The sequence below is a fragment of the Piliocolobus tephrosceles genome, chromosome 21 (assembly GCF_002776525.5).
Source record: "Piliocolobus tephrosceles isolate RC106 chromosome 21, ASM277652v3, whole genome shotgun sequence".
Taxonomy (NCBI): Eukaryota; Metazoa; Chordata; class Mammalia; order Primates; family Cercopithecidae; genus Piliocolobus; species Piliocolobus tephrosceles.
In genome coordinates this window covers 21,209,684-21,228,903 of record NC_045454.1, presented here as the reverse complement: position 1 = coordinate 21,228,903, position 19,220 = coordinate 21,209,684, and the positions used below count along the sequence as shown (strand labels likewise).

Below are 19,220 nucleotides of genomic sequence, written 5' to 3'. Positions count from 1 at the left end.
TTTTTTTTTTTTTTTTTTGAGACGGAGTCTGGCTCTGTCGCCCAGGCTGGCGTGCAGTGGCCAGATCTCAGCTCACTGCAAGCTCCGCCTCCCGGGTTTATGCCATTCTCCCGCCTCAGCCTCCGGAGTAGCTGGGACTACAGGCGCCCACCACCTCGCCCGGCTAGTTTTTTGTATTTTTTAGTAGAGACGGGGTTTCACCGTGTTAGCCAGGATGGTCTCGATCTCCTGACCTCGTGATCCGCCCGTCTCGGCCTCCCAAAGTGCTGGGATTACAGGCTTGAGCCACCGCGCCCGGCCTGGAGGGAGGTCTTAATACCACTCCTGGCCCTGTCTCCCAAGGCCATGTTTGCCCCTCTTGCAGCTTCTCCATCCACACTTGGCCTCTGCCTCTGTTGTGTCATGGACCATGGTCAGTGTCTTCCTTCCCACTTGAGGACACCACCCCATGTCCCCGGGTCCCGAGGGGCAGCCTATGGGTGCTGTTTGGGGTACTCAGCAGAGGGCCCAGAGGTAGCGACATCCTAGGATTAGCCCTGGTCCAGCATGAGGCACCGAGGGCTGGGGGTAGTGGGCAGTCCACGGGGCAGAGATCGCTGGCTGGCGGGAGTATGGGCTTGGTGGGAAGGGGTGGACACACACATACACACACACACAGAGGTCAGCGTTTATTGACACTTGTTCAAGTCCCTCAGGCCCCCCAGGCTTCCTGGTCTTAATTCCTGGGGAAGGAGGCCCAGCCAAGGCAGTACAGGCTATAGGCAGAACCTAGAAAGGGGAAGCGCGGGAGGCAGAATGAGACCTAATCCCCTCCCTGGACATCCCGGGCTTTTAAGGCCTTCAGACTCCCCAGTTCCCAGCCTGGACCCCAGCTCTAGTTTGGGCTCCAGCTCCCTTCCCAGATTGGATTCCTATTGTAAAGGCCCCTGGCGTTGATCTAGGTCAGGCTGGGAGCTTCCTCCCCAACTCCTCCCTGGGCCTGAGCCCCACTACTAGCCCAGCCCCCGTCCTGGGACACGAGCCCAAGCCCTATGACTCCCCTCCCTCCAGCTCAGTACTCCACCCCCTTCTTAAACGCCATCCCCCAACCCAGATCCTGGTGAGTCCTGGCCAGAAACCAGCTGCCTCCTACCCTGGGTCCAGCCCCGCCTCCCCGGCAGCTCGGGCCGGGTTGTGCCCTGCGCTCACCTCCCAGACACAGCCCCATTGTCACTCGGTACAGGATGTTGTCAACGATGCCGCCCTTCAGGTACAACGGGATGTCATTGTCCTCCTGGATGTGGGGGTGTCTGATGAAAAGGGTGCCGGCTGCTCCTTTGAGAGCGCCCCGCCTGCCCCCTGCTCTGTGCGCTCCGGCTGGCGAGTCGGATCCCCCCACCCCCAGCCCCGCCCCTCCCACCTGGAAGAGCTTCTGTTTCTCGGGCACTCGGTTCTGGAAGCGGTTCCGGGCGGTGGAGCTGAAGGAGCGGATCAGTGCCCTGGAGACCTGCGGGGTGAGAGGTGGGCGGGTATTGGAGGCACCTGGAGGGGTGTCCTAAAGGGGTACCCCGCTCTCTGAGGCCTGGACGTGGGGACAGCCCCATCCCTAGCGACCGTCCCAAAGGCGAGGAGGGTAATAACTTGGATTCTATTACCCGCGAACTGCCAGCCTGGGTGGGGAGGGGACTCGCCCTAGAGTCTGACCTGGAGGTGACCGGACTGCCTAGAGGGTCCTGGAAGGGAGAGGACCCAGAAGGACTTTGTTCTGGGGGGTCTAAGTCCTGAGATTTTTGTCGGGGGAGGGTTTCCTGGATTAAAGGGAGGAAACCAGGTCCCGGGAACGTGGGGACCGGAATGGAGGTCCCTGGGAGCGTCCAGGCTGCCTGAGAAGCCCTGGGTGAGGCCAGGATGTTACGTTTCCGGTGTTAAGGGTTCCCGAGATGTTAAGTTCAAACCCGGGGCTTTGGGCCGGAGTGGGGGTCCCCAGTTGTCTCCGAAGAGTGGATTGTGCGGGAGGGGACCCAGGTTGTTTAGCGGGGAGTCCCAGGCCCTGAAGGGGGCTCACGTTCCAAGGCCCCAGATGCGGGGGTACTTGGAGAGTCGCGTATTAGGGCGGGGTTTTCTGGGTGGGGGGCCCCGGCCCAGCCCATGGGGGCCTCACCCGCAGGGCCTGCATTCTGCCTCGTCCTCTTCCGCTGGAGTCACCTCTCCTCTCCGCCCAAGGACACGCATTGCCCTCCCCTGTCCAGGAACCCCAGACCCCGCCCGCTGCGCGCAGCGTGACAGCTGGGGACTCGGCGGGGCTGGGGCTGGGGTGGGGGCAGTCCCGCTGCTCGATTCGTCCACCGAGGAGGAAGCGGTCCAGACCCTCACCCCGGGCCGCAATGCGCATCCCTTTCGGTCTCGGAATTTCTGTTGGGACAGGAGCGGAAAGCGGTACCAGGGGATCCGTTTTTGCAGATTTTTGGAGATTTCCGCCCGGGGCAAGTGCAACTCCTCCCCGGATCTCTCCCTGTCCGTTGGTATGTGAGAGTGAGGAAGGAAAGGCATAAGGCCGAGTTCCAACTCCCTGTTCTGTCTACACAGCCAGAGATTGCACCTCCGAGCCTGTTTCCGTACTGTAATGTGAGGGCTAAGGCAGGATCTTTCTCGGAGATTTGTTGAGACGTTAAATGACCTTGTTTTTAGGAAACATAAGCCGAAGTCTTTGGGGGTAAAACGGTATTCTATGTTACCCGCAGAAACACATCATATCTATTTATAGCTCTCTCATTCTGGCAGGCATCGGGTGCGGCACAGTTGTCCTAATGGTTTTAGCAACCAGGAAAGATCCTGGCCTAGTCTAAAAGGTTTTCTTTTTTCTTCTTCTTATTTTTTTTTTTTTTTTAGACAGGGTTTTGCTCTGTTGCACAGGCTGGAGTGCAGTGGTGTGATCATAGCTCACTGCAGCCTCGACCTCCTAGGTTCAGCGATCCTCCTGCCTCAGCCTCCTGAGTGGTTGGGACTTACAGGTGCACACCACCATGCCCAACTAATTTTTGGGTTTTTTGTAGAGGCTGGGTTTCACCATGTTGTCCAGGCTGGTCTCGAGTTCCTGAGCATGAAAAATCTGCCAGCCTCAAGCTCTCAAAGTGCTGGGATTACAGGCGTGAGCCACCGCACCCAGCCAATAGACAATGTTTGTTTGTTTTTGAGGCAGAGTCTTGCAGTGTTGCCCAGGGTGGTCTCCAACTCCTCCAAGTAATGTTCCCACCTCTATCTCCCAAAGTGGTGGAATTAGAGGTGTGAGTCACTACACCCAACTTCTAAAACGTTTTTTAACAATCTGTCTTATTTATTTATTTAATTTATTTTTTTAGACAGAGTCTTGCTCTGTTGCACACCTTGGAGGGCAGTGGTACGACCTTGGCTTACTGAAACCTTCTGCCTCCCAGGTTTAGGCAATTTTTGTACCTCAGCCTCCAAAGTAGCTGGGATTACAGGCACCCGCCACCACACCCAGCTAATTTCTGTATTTTTTAGTAGAGACAGGGTTACACCATGTTGGCCAGGCTCCTCTCAAACTCCCGACCTCAGGTGATCTGCCTGCCTTGGCCTTCGAAAGTGCTGGGATTACAGACCCAAACCACCACTTCCAGCCAGAGTCTCTTTTAAAAAAAGAGGGGTTTTATAACTATTAAATTCCTTTAACACTTTCAAACTATGCTTGTACATTTAATGTTAGGTTTTTCCATTTAAGAGCCACAAGTAGGGCCGGGCGTGGTGGCTCACGCCTGTAATCCTAGCACTTTGGGAGGCCAAGGCAGGTGGATCACTTGAGGCTGGGAGTTCAAGACCAGCCTGGTCAACCTGACAAAACCCTGTCTTTACTAAAAATATTAAAATTAGCCAGGTGTAGTCGTGGGCGCCTGTAATCCCAGCTACTTGGGAGGCTGAGGCACAAAAATAGTTTGAAAACAAGAGGCAGAGGCTGTAGTGAGCCAAGATTGCACCACTACATTCCAGCTTGGGTGACAGAGTGAGATTCTGTCTCAGAAAAAAAAAAAAAAAAAAGCCACAAGTAGGCTGACTTACCAGATGAACAGATGACTCTTCAATTCTTAAATAACTTTTATGAATCAAAAATCCATAAACTGTACATAAACAGATTTCAAGTAAGTCTTAGTCACCAACTGAATTCCACATTTTACAATGGAATTACAAGATTGACCTGTCATTTGAATAGGCCAGTTTGCCTTAAATATTACAGATTCTTAAAATACCAAGTATCCACAGATTCTCTAACACAAAGTTAATACCATGGGGGCTGGGTGTAGTGGCTCACGCCTGTAATCCCAACACTTTGGGAGGCCAAGGCGGGTGGATCACCTGAGCTCAGGTGTTCAAGACCAGCCTGGCCAACATGGCAAAACCCCGTCTCTATTAAAAACACAAAAATTAGCCAGGCGGTGCCTGTAATCCCAGATACTCGGGAGGCTGAAGCATGAGAATCACTTGAACCTGGGAGGCGGTGGTTGCACTGAGCGGAGATTATGCCATTGCACTCCAGCCTGGGCAACAGAGCAAGATTCCATCTCAAACAAATAAACAAAAAAAACAAAGTTAGGCCAGGCGCAGTGGCTCATGCCTGTAATCCCAGCACTTTGGGAGGCCAAGGCAGGTAGATCACCTGAGGTCAGGAGTTCAAGACCAGCCTGGCCAACATGGCAAAACCCCATCTCTATTAAAAATACAAAAATTAGCCAGGCGGGTGCCTGTAATCCCAGATACTTGGGAGGCTGAAGCACAAGAATCACTTGAACCTGGGAGGCGGAGGTTGCACTGAGCGGAGATTACGCCATTGCACTCCAGCCTGGGCAACAAAGCGAGACTCCATCTCAAACAAAAAATAAAAACAAAGTTAGGCCGGGTGCTTTGGCTCATGCCTGTAATCCCAGCACTTTAGGAGGCCAAGTCGGGCGGATCACAAGGTCAGGAGATGGAGACCATCCTGGCTAACACAGTGAAACCCTGTCTCTACTAAAAATACAAAAAGTTATCCGGACATGGTGGCGGGCACCTATAGTCCCAGCTACTCGGGAGGCTGAGTCAGGAGAATGGCGTGAACCTGGAAGGTAGAGGTTGCAGTGAGCTGAGACTGCGCCATTGCTCTCCAACCTGAGTGACAGCAAGACTCCGTCTCAAAAAACAAAACAAAAAGGCTGGGTGCGGTGGCTTATGCCTGTAATCCCAGCACTTTGGGAGGCCGAGGCGGGCGGATCCACAAGGTCAGGAGATCGAGACCACAGTGAAACCCCGTCTCTACTAAAAATACAAAAAATTAGCCGGGCGCAGTGGCGGGCACCTGTAGTCCCAACTACTTGGGAGGCTGAGGCAGGAGAATGGCGTGAATCCGGGAGGCAGAGCTTGCAGTGAGCCGAGATCGCGCCACTGCACTCCAGCCTGGGCAACAGAATGAGACTCCGTCTCAAAAAAAAAAAAAAACCAAAACAAACAAACAAACAAAAAAAACAAAGTTAATACCATGGTTTTGACTGTCTTAATTTTCTTTTTCTTTTTTTTCTTTTTTTTTTTTTTGAGACAGAGTCTTGCTCTGTCACCAGGCTGGAGTGTAGTGGCACAATCTCAGCTCACTATGATCTCCGCCTCCTGGGTTGAAGTGATTCCCCTGCCTCAGCCTCCTGAGTGGCTGGGACTACAGGTGCATGACACCATGCCTGGCTAGTTTTTTGTATTTTAGTAGAGACGAGGTTACACCATGTTAGCCAGGATGGTCTCGAACTCCTGACCTCAGATGATCCATCTGCCCCGGCCTCCCAAAGTGCTGGGATTACAGGCGTGAGCCACACTGTGCTCGGCCTCTTTTTCTTTTCTTTTATTTATTTATTTATTTATTTATTTATTTATTTATTTATTTTTTGCCTGTTGGTTCAGTGACACAAGGACCTCAAAATGTTCAGGTGGAAGTCTTATCTCCCAGTTCTTGGATCCATAGTGTGCCCAGTGGAAGCATTCCTCTCCATGCGGACCAAAATCTCTAAACTAGCAGAGCTCAAAGCTGTTGAGGAGAGAAGTGATTCTTCAAGTTATTGTGTGTAACAGAGAGGAACCATTTCTACTTACTTTCCCCCTGACTCCCAGTCCCGTAAATTCTCACTATGGGGAAACATGAAATTCTCTCATGCAAAGCACAGGCCATGTCCTGTAAGACAATCCCATTTTTGCAGGGTATTGTTTCCCAGTTGGTACTTTAATGGAGTCATTGCTGACTCATTCTACCGTTCAGTTAGGCCGGTTGCTTCTGGGTGATGGGGAAGATAGTAAGATTCTATAAGATTCCATAGGCAGGAGCCCATTGCTGCACTTCCTTCACTTTCAAATGATTTTTTTTTTTTTTTTAATAAGGTCTTGGTCTGTCACTCAGGCTGGGGCACAGTGGCACCATCATAGCTCACTGAAACCTTGATTTCCTTGGCCAAAGTGATCCTCTCAACTCAGCTTCTTAAGTAACTGGGACACTACAGGTACGTCCCATTATGCTCGCTTAATTTTTTTGGTGTTCTTAGTAGAGACAAGGTCTCACTGTGTTGCCCAAACTGGTCTCAAACTCATGGTCTCAAGTGATGCTCCCACCTCAGCCTCCCAAAGTGCTGGGATTACAGATGTGGGAGCCACCGTACCCAGCCTCAGATGGATTTCTTGTTCTGAGGCAATGCTGTGTGGAATGCCATGATGGTGGATGAGCATGCTCTGAGTCTGCAGATGGTGGTGACAACAAACACATTAAAGGCAGGGGAGGAAGTTCATGTTCTGGATATCTGTCTATTCCAGTGAGGACAAATCTTTGCCCTCTTCATGACGGAAGACATCCAAGGTAATCAACTTGCCACCAGGTAGCAGGCTGATCCCCAGGGAATGGTGCCATATTGGGGCTCAGTGTTGGTCTCTGGTGTTGGCAGATTAGGCACTCAGCAGTAACAGTAGCCAGGACAGCCATGGCAAGGGAAAGCTGATGTTGCTGAACCCGTGCATAGCCTCCATCTCTGCCACTATGGCCACTTTGTTCATGGACCCATTGAGCAAGCATTAGGGTGGCTGGGAAAAGAGCCTGACTCTCATGCACACAAGTGTCATCTCGAAAGGCTGATCATTAAGAATTTTTGGGCCGGGCGCGGGGGCTCACGCCTGTAATCCCAGCACTTTGGGAGACCGAGGCGGGTGGATCATGAGGTCAGGAGATGGAGACCATCCTGGCTAACACGGTGAAACCCCGTCTCTACTAAAAATACAAAAAATTAGCCGGGCGTGGTGGCAGGTGCCTGTAGTCCCAGCTACTTGGGAGACTGAGGCAGGAGAATGGCATGAACCTGGGAGGCGGAGCTTGCAGTGAGCTGAGATGGCACCACTGCACTCCAGCCTGGGGGACAGAGCAAGACTCTTGTCTCAAAAAAAAAAAAAAATTTTTGGCTGGGTGCGGTGGCTCACGCCTGTAATCCTAGCACTTTGGGAGGCTGAGGCGGGTGGATTGCCTGAGGTCAGGAGTTTGAGACCAGCCTGGCCAACATGATGAAACCCTGTCTCTACTAAAAATACAAAAATTAGCCGGGTGTGGTGGCAGGTGCCTGTAATCCCAGCTACTTGGGAGATTGAGTCGGGAGAATCACTTCAACCTGGGAGGCAGAGGTTGCAGTGAGCCAAGATCATGCCATTGTACTCCAACCTGGGCAACAGAGCAAGATTCCATCTCAAAAAAAAAGGAATTTTCATTGCAGTGGCTGCCCTTGGGTGGGCACTCCTATGGGACACAAATATCTTCACAGTCTGTGCAGAGTCTGAGAGGCCCATCCATATACTTCTCCAAGCTTCCTTGTCATTAATCTTTCAGTCTTCTTCCTTCCACGTACTTGACCATCCACCCAAACCATTAGCAACTGCACATAAATTAGTATGGATTTATACTTCCGGCCACTTCTCCCTGCAGGCATACTGGACAACTAAATGTGCAGCATGAAATTCTTTTTTTTTGAGAAGAGTCTCGCTCTGTTGCTCAGTCAGAGTGCAGTGGCACAATCTCAGCTCACTGCAACCTCCACCTCCCGGGTTGAAGCGATTCTCCCGCCTCAGCCTCCGAGGTAGCTGGGACAACAGGTGTGCACCACCACACCCAACCTGCAAGAAGTTCTGACCACTGCCCTGCAGGTTCATCCCTAAAGGAGGTTGTAATGCTGCCATTGTCCACTTTTGAGTGGTATCAGCATGATATACAGACTAGCTGTAAGCCGGGCTCAAGTTTCTTTTCTTTTTTTTTTTTTTTTGAAACAGAGTCTCGCTTTGATGCCAGGCTGGAGTTCAGTGGCGCAATCTCTGCTCACTGCAACTTCTGCCTCCTGGGTTCAAGGGATTCTCCTGCCTCAGCCTCCTGAGTAGCTGGTACTACAGGCACCCGCCACCATGCCCGGCTAATTTTTGAATTTTTAGTAGAGACAGGGTTTCACCATGTTGGCCAGGATGGTCTCGATCTCCTGACCTCGTGATCCACCCTCCTTAGCCTCCCAAAGTGCTAGGATTACAGGCTGAGCCACCTCACCCAGCCAAGTTTCTTCTTCCTCATTTCATTAGTCATAAGGAACAGCCAGAGGACAATAAGTTTGGCTTAAAGTCTAGGAGCCAATGCAACAGAGGTTAGTGTTGAAGGACTCCGACCTTGTTAAGGGTAAAGCAGCTTCTACTGCAGCCTGCTCTTACCCTATTGCCTTCTCTTGCTCTGGTCCCTACTCAAAGCACGTAGCCTTCTGAGTGATTTTGCAGATGGGTCAAAACAGCATACTCAATTGTTGCCTCCCAAATAAAAAAACCTACCAACCATTGTACTTCTTTCTTTGTGGTAAGTACTGCAAGTTGCAGCAACTTGTCTTTCACCTTAGAAAAGATATCTTTCTTGGCCAAGTGCAGTGACTCACCCCTGTAATCCTAGCACTTTGGGAGGCCAAGGTGGGCGGATCACCTGAGGTCAGGAGTTCGAGACCAGCCTGACCAACATGGAGAAACCCTGTCTCTACTAAAAATACAAAATTAGCCAGGAATGATGGCACATGCCTATAATCCCAGCTACTAGGAAGGCTGAGGCAGGAGAATCGCTTGAACCTGGGAGGCAGAGGTTGCGGTGGGCCGAGATGGCGCCATTGCACTCCAGCCTGGGCAACAAGACTAAAACTCTGTCTCAAAAAAAAAAAAAAAAGAAAGAAAGAAAAGAAAAAATATATTTCTTTCTTGCCTGGTGTGGTGGCTCATGCTTGAAATCCGAGCACTTTGGGAGGCCCAGGCAGGCAGATTGCCTGAGCTCAGGAGTTCGAGACCAGCCTGGGCAACACAGTGAAACCCCTTCTCTACTAAAATATAAAAAATTAGCTGGGTGTGGTGGTGTGCGCCTGTAGTCTCAGCTACTTGGGAGGCTGAGGGAGAATTGCTTGAACCCCAGAGATGGAGATTGCAGTGAGCCAAAATCATGCCATTGCACTCCAGCCTGGGTGCAATGATGAAGCAATGATGGGTGCAATGATGGAGCAAGACTCCATCTCCAAAAAAAAGAAAAGAAAAGAAAAGATATCTTTATTTCCCTCCCTCACTCCTTTCCCTCTTTCTTTCCTTTTTGAGACAGGGTCTCACTTTGTCACCTAGACTGAAGTGCAGTGATGCAATCACAGCTCAGCAACTTCATCCTCCTGGGCTCAAGCAATGCTCCAATCTCAGCCTCCTGAACAGCTGGGATTACAGTTGTGGACCACCGTGCCCCGCTAATTTTATAGAGGTGAGGTCTTACTCTATTGCCCAGGCTGGTCTCTAACTCCTGGGCTCAAACAATCCTCCCGCCTGAGCCTCTGAAGGTGCTGAGATTATAGGCAAGAACCACTGCGCCTGGCCTGAAGATAATTTTAGATCCTTACCAGCCTGGAGATGGTACCAGTGGAATCTACATTAACAAGTGTTCTTTTTTTGTTGTTGTTGAGACAGAGTCTCGCTCTGTTGCCCAGGCTGGAGTGCAGTGGTGAAATCTTGGCTCACTGCAACCTTCACCTCTGGGGTTCAAGCGATTCTCCTGCTTCAGCCTCCCAAGTAGCTGGGATTACAGGCTCCCACCACCATGCCCGGATAGTTTTTTTGTTTTGTTTTGTTTGTATTTTTAGTAGAGTTTCACCATGTTGGCCAGGCTGGTCTCGAACTCCTGACTACAGATGATTTGCCTGCCTCAGCCTCCCAAAGTGCTGAGATTACAGGTGTGAGCCACTGTGCCGGGCCAACGAGTTTAACTAGGCTTCCTCTGCTGTTATTTGGCTTCTCACAAGTCACTACACCTTTTCCTTTGTTCTATCATTTCTCTAAAAATTTTGTTTTTCGCTGAAGATGCTGTATAAGCTGGAATTCGAAGCCACCTCTTTGAGAACTACTCATTGCCTGGGTGTCTCCCATGTGTATAAGAAATATACATGTTAATAAGCTTCTGTTTGTTTTTCTCTTATTAATTTATCTTTTGTTACGTTGACTTGTTCCAGCAAAGATATTACATCTGGTATAGCAGCTACAATTAGAGTAACTACCTGTTAACGTTTACGATAGCCCACAGTCATTCCCCAAGATATTCTTTTTTGATGCACTTTATTTTTATTTATTTATTCATTTTTTCGAGACAGGGTCTCGCCCTGCCATCCAGGCTGGAGTGCAGTGGTGCAATCTTGGCTCACTGTAACCTCCACCTCCCGGGCTCAAGTGACCCTCCCACCTCAGTCTCCCAAGTAGCTGGGATCACAGGCTTGGGCCACCACACCTGGCTAACTTTTGTGTTTTTTTTTATAGAGATGGGATTTCGCCATGTTGTCCAGGCTGATCTCTAACTCTTGAGCTCAAGTGATCTTCCTACCTCAGCTTCCCAAAGTGCTGGGATTACAGGAGAGAGTCACCTTGCCTGGCCGTGATGCTTATTATTTTAAGCCACTGTTTTGGGTGTTTTTGTTGTTGTTATTGTTGAGATGGAGGTTCGCTCTTGTTGCCCAGGCTGGAGTGCAGTGGTACAATCTCAGCTCACTGCAATCTCCGCCTCCCGGATTCAAGTGATTCTCCTGCCTCAGGCCTCTTGAGTAACTGGGATTACAGGCAGCTGCCACCACACCTGGCTAATTTTTTTTGTATTTTTAGTAGAGACAGGGTTTCATCATGTTGGCCAGGTTGGTCTCGAACTCCTGACCTCAGGTGATCCACCCGCCTCAGCCTCCCACAGTGCAGGGATTACAGGCGTGAGCCACCGTGCCCGGCCTGTTTTTTTGTTTGTTTTTGAAACAGTTTCACTCTGTTTCCCAGGCTGGAGTGCAGTGGTGCGGCCTTGGCTCACTGCAACCTCCACCTCCCAGGTTCAAGCAATTCTCCTGCCTCAGCCTCCCGAGCAGCTGGGATTACAGGCATGTGCCACCATGCCTGGCTAATTTTTGTATTATTAATAGAGATGGGGTTTCACTGTGTTAGCCAGGCTGGTCTCAAACTTCTGGCCTCCAGTGATCCACCCACCTCGGCCTTCCAAAGTGCTGGAATTACAGGGGTGAGGACACCGCACCTGGCTGTGTTTTTTAATACAACAAAAGCTAATTGACAGAGGGTCATGCATTTCTACTTCACCAGAGTCCCCACCAACCCCTACTGTCTTCCATCTATTTCACTTATTCCTATTTCTTGCCTGGTCTGTAGGCATCTGAGTTTGCCACTCATGGATAGGGTCTGGCATGGCAACTGCCTGGAACTTCAGCACTGCTCCCTACCATCCCTCCAATCCCAGTTCCTGGGAGGGAATCCCAGGTCTCATTCCACCCACTTCTCCTCCTCCCCAGCACTTTGCCCGGGTCCTGCCCACCATCATCTTCTCGCTTCTGGCTCACTGCAGCCGCCTCTCTCTGTTCTCCGTGTATACAGCTGTAATCATTATCTAGCTAATTGCTCCAACTCAAGAGAGTAATACAATTTCTCTTATCTCAACACAAAGTCTTTGGTTACAGCCTGGACAAAGTTCCTGGATTAAACTCCAAGGTGCCAGGAAGTCTGGAACAGTATCTCCATGTCTAAAGCAATGAAGCAGCTGGCACAGCAGCTCACGCCTGTAATCCCAGCCTGAGCGACAGAGTGAGTCCCTATCTCTAAACAAAACAACAAAAACTGCTGCTGCCACAGCACAGGTCTCATTTAGGAATGGTTTTGTCAACTTGTGGGACAAATGAGCTCAAACTCAGTATAAAGGGCCAGCTGGGGGATGTCATCTCTGCTCCTCTGTATCGGTTTACATGAAGACTTAGCTTCTAGAACAAAAAAGCACCGACATACATGGTTTAAAGAACACAGAATCGCCAGGCGTGGTGGCTCACGCCTGTAATCCCAGCACTTTGGGAAGTTGAGGCAGACAGATCACTTGAGGTCAGAAGTTCAAAACCAGCCTGGCCAACATGGTGAAATCCCATCTCTACTAAAAACACAAAAATATTAGCCGGGTGTGGTGGTGGGTGCCTATAATCCTAGCTACTCAGGAGGCTGAGGCAGGAGAATCGCTTGAACCTGGGAGGCGGTGGTTGCAGTGAGCTGAGATCGAGCCAAATAAATACACAGAATTTACATACCAACAGATCTCAATATAGAGATCTCATTTTGATCTTGATCTAAACAAATATTTTTAAATTTATGCCTTTTTTTTTTTTTTTTCAAGACAAGGTTTCTTTCCAGCCTGGGTGACAGAGTGAAACTGTGTCTTAAGAGAGAGAAAAAAAAGAGTCCTTCCTTATATTTTAGAAACACATAAATACATATTCAATTTTTTTTGTCGGAATGCTATAACATATAATGTTTATTATTTTTTTTTTGAGACGGAGTCTTGCTCTGTCATCAAGGCTGGAGTGCAGTGGCACGATCTCTGCTCACTGCAACCTCCGCCTCCCAGGTTCAAGAGATTTTCCTGCCTCAGCCTCCCAAGTAGCTGAGATTACAGGCGCCTGCAACCACGCCCAGCTAATTTTTGTATTTTTAGTAGAGACGGGGTTTTGCCACAGTGACCAGGCCGGTCTTGAACTCCTGAATTCAGGTGATCTGGCAGCCTCAGCCTCCCAAAGTGCTGGGATTACAGGCATGAGCCACAGTGCCCGGCTACACAGTTCAAAACAATACGTATTTATTATCTCAGTTTCCGTGCGTGGAGAATGGGTAGATGGTTCACATAGCGCGTGGGAAGCCCACAGGAGTTGCCGGTTGTGGTTGGGAACCTGGCCTGCCCTTGGGCGGCCTTCCAGTCCAGAACTTGGCTTCGGTGCCGCTCTGCTGCCATCTTGTGGCGGGCACAGAAACAATCGCCGTTTCCACCTGGACCTTCCCATACTCTAACCATTCTTGATGTTTTAGAACTTGCTTTTCAAAATCTTTAGCTTTTATTCTCCCAGTTGCTGAATAGATGATAAAGTCACATGGTTTAAAATTCATGAGGATAAACAGGGTATTCCTCTCCCTGGGGACTCTAGGTTTCTTTCCAGGGGAACTATTCTATGTTGTTTCTTTTTCTTTCTTTCTTTCTTTTTTTTTGTGAGACAGAGCCCCAACAGAGTCTGTTGCCCAGGCTGGAGTGCAGTGGTGCGATCTTGAATCACTGCAACCTCCGCCTCCCGGGTTCAAGCAATTCTCCTGCCTCAGCCTCCTGAGCAGCTGGGATTACAGGCGTGCACCACAATGCCTGGCTAATGTTTTTTTTTGTTTTGTTTTTTTTTTTTTTTTTTTTTTGTATTTTTAGTAGAGAAGGAAGTTTTACCATGTTGGTTGGTGAGGCTGGTCTTGAACCCCTGACCTCAGGTTTTCTGCCTGCCTTGGCCTCCCAAAGTGCTGGGATTACAGGCCGTGGGCCGTCGCGCACGGCCACTTATTTGTTTCTTGTGTATCTGTCTGGGAAAAGTTCATGTATATACAAAAGCAAACAACACACATATACACGACCAACAACAACAAGAACACCCCCCAAAACATGCCCAGCCCTTCCCAGTAATAAAAGGATAATTTGTTGCTGGCCAGGTGCGGTGGCTCACACCTGTAATCCCAGCACTTTGGGAGGCTGAGGCAGGAGGACCACTGAAGGCCAGGAATTGGAGACCAGCCTAGGGAATATAGTGAGATCTCTTTTCAACAAAAATAAAAATAAAAAAATTAGCTGAGTGTGGTGGCCCACGCCTGTGGTCCCAGCTACTGGGAAAGTCTGAGGTGGGAGAATCACTTAAGCCTGAGAGGTGGAGGTTGCAGTGAGCCAGGATTGCACCACTGCACTCCACCCTGCATAGTAGAGTGAGACCCTGTCTCAAAAATAAAAAATAAAAAAAAGGTTAGTTATGATCCCACCAGCATCTAAGCTACATGAATGCATGGAGTTTTTCAGTATTGTTCCCTGGTGATCTCCAGTGTCTGGAACAGTGCCTGGCACACAGTAGGTGCTCAGGAAATACATTTCAGTTCGTAATCATGGGAAATGTCAAACACACAAAAACACAGCAAGCAGAATAATGAACTCCCCGTACCTATGACGGAGCCTCAGCAAACTTGCCTCATCTACACCCCACCCACCTTTTCCCCTCAATGGATTTTTAAATCAAAGCCAAGGCATCATCATATCCTTTCATCCATGAATACTTCAAATTGTATCTCTAAGAGACAACTCCATATCACACCTAAGCAGTTAACAAGAATTCCTTAACACAACTAAATATCCAGTCAGGGTTCAATACCCAACTTTTTCCATTGGGTCATATATATTTTTTGTTTGTTCAAAACATAAATATATTATTTGTTCAAATCAGAATCAATAAATACTGTTCCAGGCATAGTGGCACATGACTATAGTCCCAGCCACTCAGGAGGCGGAGGCAGGAGGATTTTTTTTTTTTTTTTGAGACGGAGTCTCGCTCTGTCACCCAGGCTGGAGTGCAGTGGCTGGATCTCAGCTCACTGCAAGCTCCGCCCCCCGGCTTTACGCCATTCTCCCGCCTCAGCCTCCCAAGTAGCTGGGACGACAGGCATCCGCCACCTTGCCCGGCTAGTTTTTTGTATTTTTTAGTAGAGACGGGGTTTCGCCGTATTAGCCAGGATGGTCTCGATCTCCTGACCTCGTGATCCGCCCATCTCGGCCTCCCAAAGCGCTGGGATTACAGGCTTGAGCCACTGCACCTGGCCCTTTTTTTTTTGAGACAGGGTTTTGCTCTGTTCCCCAGGCTGGAGTTCAGTGGTGAGATCATAGCTCACTGCAGCCTTGATGTCCAGGCTCAAGCGATCTTCCCAGCTCAGCCTCCCTAGTAACTTGGACTACAGGTGCGCATCACCATGCCTAGCTAATTTTTTTATTTTTACTTTTGTAGAGATGGGGATCTCACTGTGTTGCCCAGGCTGGTCTTAAACCCCCAGGCTCAAGTGATCCTCCTGTCTCGGCCTCCTAAAGTGCTGAGATTACAGGTGTGAGCCACTGTGCCTGGTCAAATATGACTTCTTCTACTTTTTTTTTTTTAGACAGTTTCACTCCATTACCCAGGCTGGAGCACAGTGTTTCAATCTTGGCTCACTGCAACCTCTGCCTCCTGGGTCAAACAATTCTTGTGCTTCAGCATCCTGAGTAGCTGGAATTTTACAGGTGTGTGTCACCATTCTCGGCTAATTTTTGTATTTTTAGTAGAGACAGGGTTTCGCCATGTTGGCTGGCTGGTCTCGAACTCCTGACCTCAGGTGATCTGCCTGGCTCAGCCTCCCAAAGTGCTGGGATTACTGGTGTGAGCCACCGCATGTGGCCCAAATGTGACTTCTTGAAGCTCTCCATTTCCTCAAAGAACAGAGCCTGGCTCTTCCATTCTGGGAGTAAGCACAGGTCTATCATTGCCTTCAGTTGCCTTCAGGACCACTGGGGTCCTGTTCCAGTCACTTTAGGGGATTGAGTCTTTGGCCACCTCTTTTTTTTTTTTTTTTGAGACGGAGTCTTGCTTTGTCGCCCAGGCTGTAGTGCAGTGGCGCGATCTCACCTCACTGCAAGCTCTGCCCCCTGGGTTAACGCCATTCTCCTGCCTCAGCCTCCGAGTAGCTGGGACTACAAGCTAATTTTTTGTATTTTTAGTAGAGACGGGGTTTCACCGTGTTAGCCAGGATGGTCTCGATCTCCTGACCTTGTGATCCGTCCACCTCTGGCCTCCCAAAGTGCTGGGATTACAGGTGTGAGCCACCACGCCCGGCGTCTTTGGCCACCTCTAAGAGTCCTTGAACAGTCTCAGCCTGCTGCTTAGGTTGAATGATCAAAGCAGAAAGTCCTGGCTTCACTGAACCAAAAATGTCCCTTCCAGAATTGGAAGCTGTTCTGGTGTTTTCTGCACAAAAGTGTAAACATAGATTCAAGCTCCAGTGCTTTCTGCATCCAACAGAATTCCACACAAGGCCCTGACTCTGACCTTGATGGAGTGCATGGAAGACAGGAAGATGCTCTTAAACCCAGCCTGCTGCAAACACAGGTTACCGCCAGCATGAAAAAGTTACACCCCATAAAGTGGCCATTCTCTTCTCAAGACGTGGTGAGTCTAAGCCCTTCTTGCAGAAGCAGAGCTGCACATACACATCATTTTTTTTTTTTTTTTTTTTTTGAGATGGTCTTGGTCTATTGCCCAGGCTGAAATGCAGTGGTGCAATCTCAGCCTTCTGGTTTCAAGCAGTCCTCCCGCCTCAGCCTCCTGAGTTGCTGGGACTACAGGTGCATACCAGCACGTCTGGCTAGTTTTTGTATTTTTTGTAGAGATGAGGTTTTACTGTGTTGCCCACGCTGGTCTTTTTTTTTTTTTTTTTTTTTTTTTTTTTTTTTTTGAGACGGAGTCTCGCTCTGTCGCCCAGGCTGGAGTGCAGTGGCCAGATCTCAGCTCACTACAAGTTCCGCCTCCCGGGTTTACGCCATTCTCCCGCCTCAGCCTCCCGAGTAGCTGGGACTACAGGCGCCCGCCACCTCGCCCGGCTAGTTTTTTGTATTTTTAGTAGAGACGGGGTTTCGCCGTGTTAGCCAGGATGGTCTCGATCTCCTGACCTCGTGATCCGCCCGTCTCAGCCTCCCAAAGTGCTGGGATTACAGGCTTGAGCCACCGCGCCCGGCACCCACGCTGGTCTTGAACTCCTGGGCTCAAGCTATTTGCCTACCTCAGCCTCCCAAAGTGCTGGGGTTACAGACGTAAGCCATCATGCCTGGCCAAATTCCTTATCTCTTTCTTTTTTTTTTTTTTTTTTTTGACAGGGTTTCCCCCTGTTTCCCCGGTTGGAGTGCAAGAGACAGGATCATAGCTTATAGCAGCTTCAAACTCCTGGGCTCAAGTGATCCTCCCTCCTCAGCCTCCTGAGTATGGCTGGGACTACAGGTGTGCCACTACACCTGGCCAATTTTTAAATTATTTAGATATAGTGTCTTGCTATGTTGCCCAGGTTGGTCTCAACTCCTGGCCTCAAGTGATCCTTCCACTGGCCCCTCCCAGAATGCTGGGATTATAGGAATGAGACACCACACCTGGCCTCCTTATTATTCTTTTTCCTTTTTTTTTTTTTAAGATAGAGTCTCGCTCTGTCACCCAGGCTGGAGTGCAGTGCTGCGATCTCAGCTCACTGCAACCTCCACTTCCCAGGTTCAAGTGATTCTCTTGCCTCAGCCTCCTGAGAAGGTGGGATTACAGGCACACACCACCACCCCTGGCTAATTCTGAATTTTTAGTAGAGACAGGGTTTTACCATGTTGGCCAGGCTGGTCTTGAACTCCTGACCTTGGGTAATCTGCCCACCTTGGCCTCCCAAAGTGCTGGGATTACACGTGTGAGTCACCGCACCTGGTCCCTTCTCTCTTAAAGTAGAAAAAAAAAAAAGCCAGTCACCAGAGACATAAATGGCAATGCATGCATCAGGCATGGTGCTAGGAACTTTATACACATGTAATCCTTTCAAAAAATAGCTCTTTTAAGTAAGAAAAATATGACCCCTCCCCATATTAAATGAACAAATGATATGAACATACAAGTAATTTATTCAATTAACAAATATTTATTGAGCACCTACTATGTTTCAGGCACTGTGCTAAATCAGTTCCGATGGTCAACAAATATGCGAACAAATGGTAACTTTATCATTATTGAAGGAATGCAAATGTAAACAAAAGTGACTTTTCCATTTTTCACCTGTTCAATGGTCTATGTTCAAAATAAATGATTCTCCAGGATTGGATGAGCATGGCTTTGGGATCTCTTCTACAGTAAGTAGATACACAGGTGCATAATCTTCCTGAAGGCACTTGAGCAATGTCTATAGAATGGCTTAAAATGTACACACATCTTAAACACGGCCAACCAGGAGCAGGAAGCACTCCTAACAACCTGATTGTGGTTTCCAAATAACATTTGGGAAAGTACCAAAATTCCAAAAGGAAAAGAAGAGGGCTCCTTGGAAAATGGCGGCTTAAAGGTGAGAGACAGGAAATGAACAAGATGAGCTTGGAACATCTCGTGGTGGCAGACAATGGGCAAATGATCAAAGATGACTGGGCCATAGCAAAAGGACACAGGAGCCAGCTGGAAGAGGCTCTTCCACACCCAACATGGAGGCATTTGAGTATCACTGAGGGTGCAATTTAAATGAATTGAAACACATTAAACATCACACACACAAACACACACCCCTGCATCTAAATTCATCAGCTACCATGGCAGAATGCTGGGGAAACCAATTCATTATTATTATTATTTCTGAGACAGAGTTTCTCTCTTGTCACCTGGGCTGGAGTGCAGTGGCGCAATCTCGGCTCACTGCAACCTCCGCCTCTTGGGTTCAGGCAATTCTCCTGCTTTAGCCTCCCGAGTACCTAGGATTTCAGGCACGCGCCACCCTGCCCAGCTAATTTTTGCATTTTTAGTGACCTCAAGTGATCTGCCTGCCTCAGCCTCTCAAAGTGCTGAGATTACAGGCATGAGTCACCCTGCCTGGCCTCAATTCATTATTATGAAAACCAGGAAAGAGAAAGAAGCGTTTATCCTGTGTTTCTTTTCTTTTCCTTTTTTTTTTTTTTTTTTTTTTTTTGGAGGAGTCTTGCTCTGTCACCCAGGCTGGAGTGCAGTGGTGTGATCTTGGCTCACTGCAACCTTTGCCTCCCAGGTTCAAGCAATTCTCCTGACTCAGCCTCCTGAGTAGCTGGG

The 19,220-nt window shown here is 49.1% G+C and overlaps 1 protein-coding gene and 1 long non-coding RNA gene across 3 annotated transcripts; one reads left to right on the top strand and one right to left on the bottom strand.

Annotated features, from left to right (window-relative positions):
• Positions 1-653: 653 nt before the first annotated feature.
• Positions 654-2,804, bottom strand: LOC111530977 (cytochrome c oxidase subunit 7A1, mitochondrial). 2 transcript variants are annotated; one of them, XM_023198236.2, is made up of 4 exons: positions 2,141-2,804; positions 1,400-1,486; positions 1,189-1,273; positions 654-768 (listed from the first exon to the last, which is right to left on the bottom strand). In XM_023198236.2, the coding sequence occupies exons 1-4, from the start codon at positions 2,369-2,371 to the stop codon at positions 716-718; spliced, it is 456 nt and encodes a 151-aa protein (XP_023054004.1). In that variant the 5' UTR covers positions 2,372-2,804; the 3' UTR covers positions 654-715. The 2 variants fall into 2 exon arrangements, with proteins under 2 accessions (XP_023054004.1, XP_023054002.1); XM_023198234.2 differs by having other exon boundaries at positions 656-768; positions 1,189-1,486.
• LOC111530978 lies at positions 759-18,866 on the top strand. Its single transcript, XR_004228655.1, has 3 exons — positions 759-1,249; positions 16,434-16,580; positions 18,101-18,866. It is a non-coding gene; the product is annotated as an uncharacterized LOC111530978 (long non-coding RNA).
• Positions 18,867-19,220: the final 354 nt, after the last annotated feature.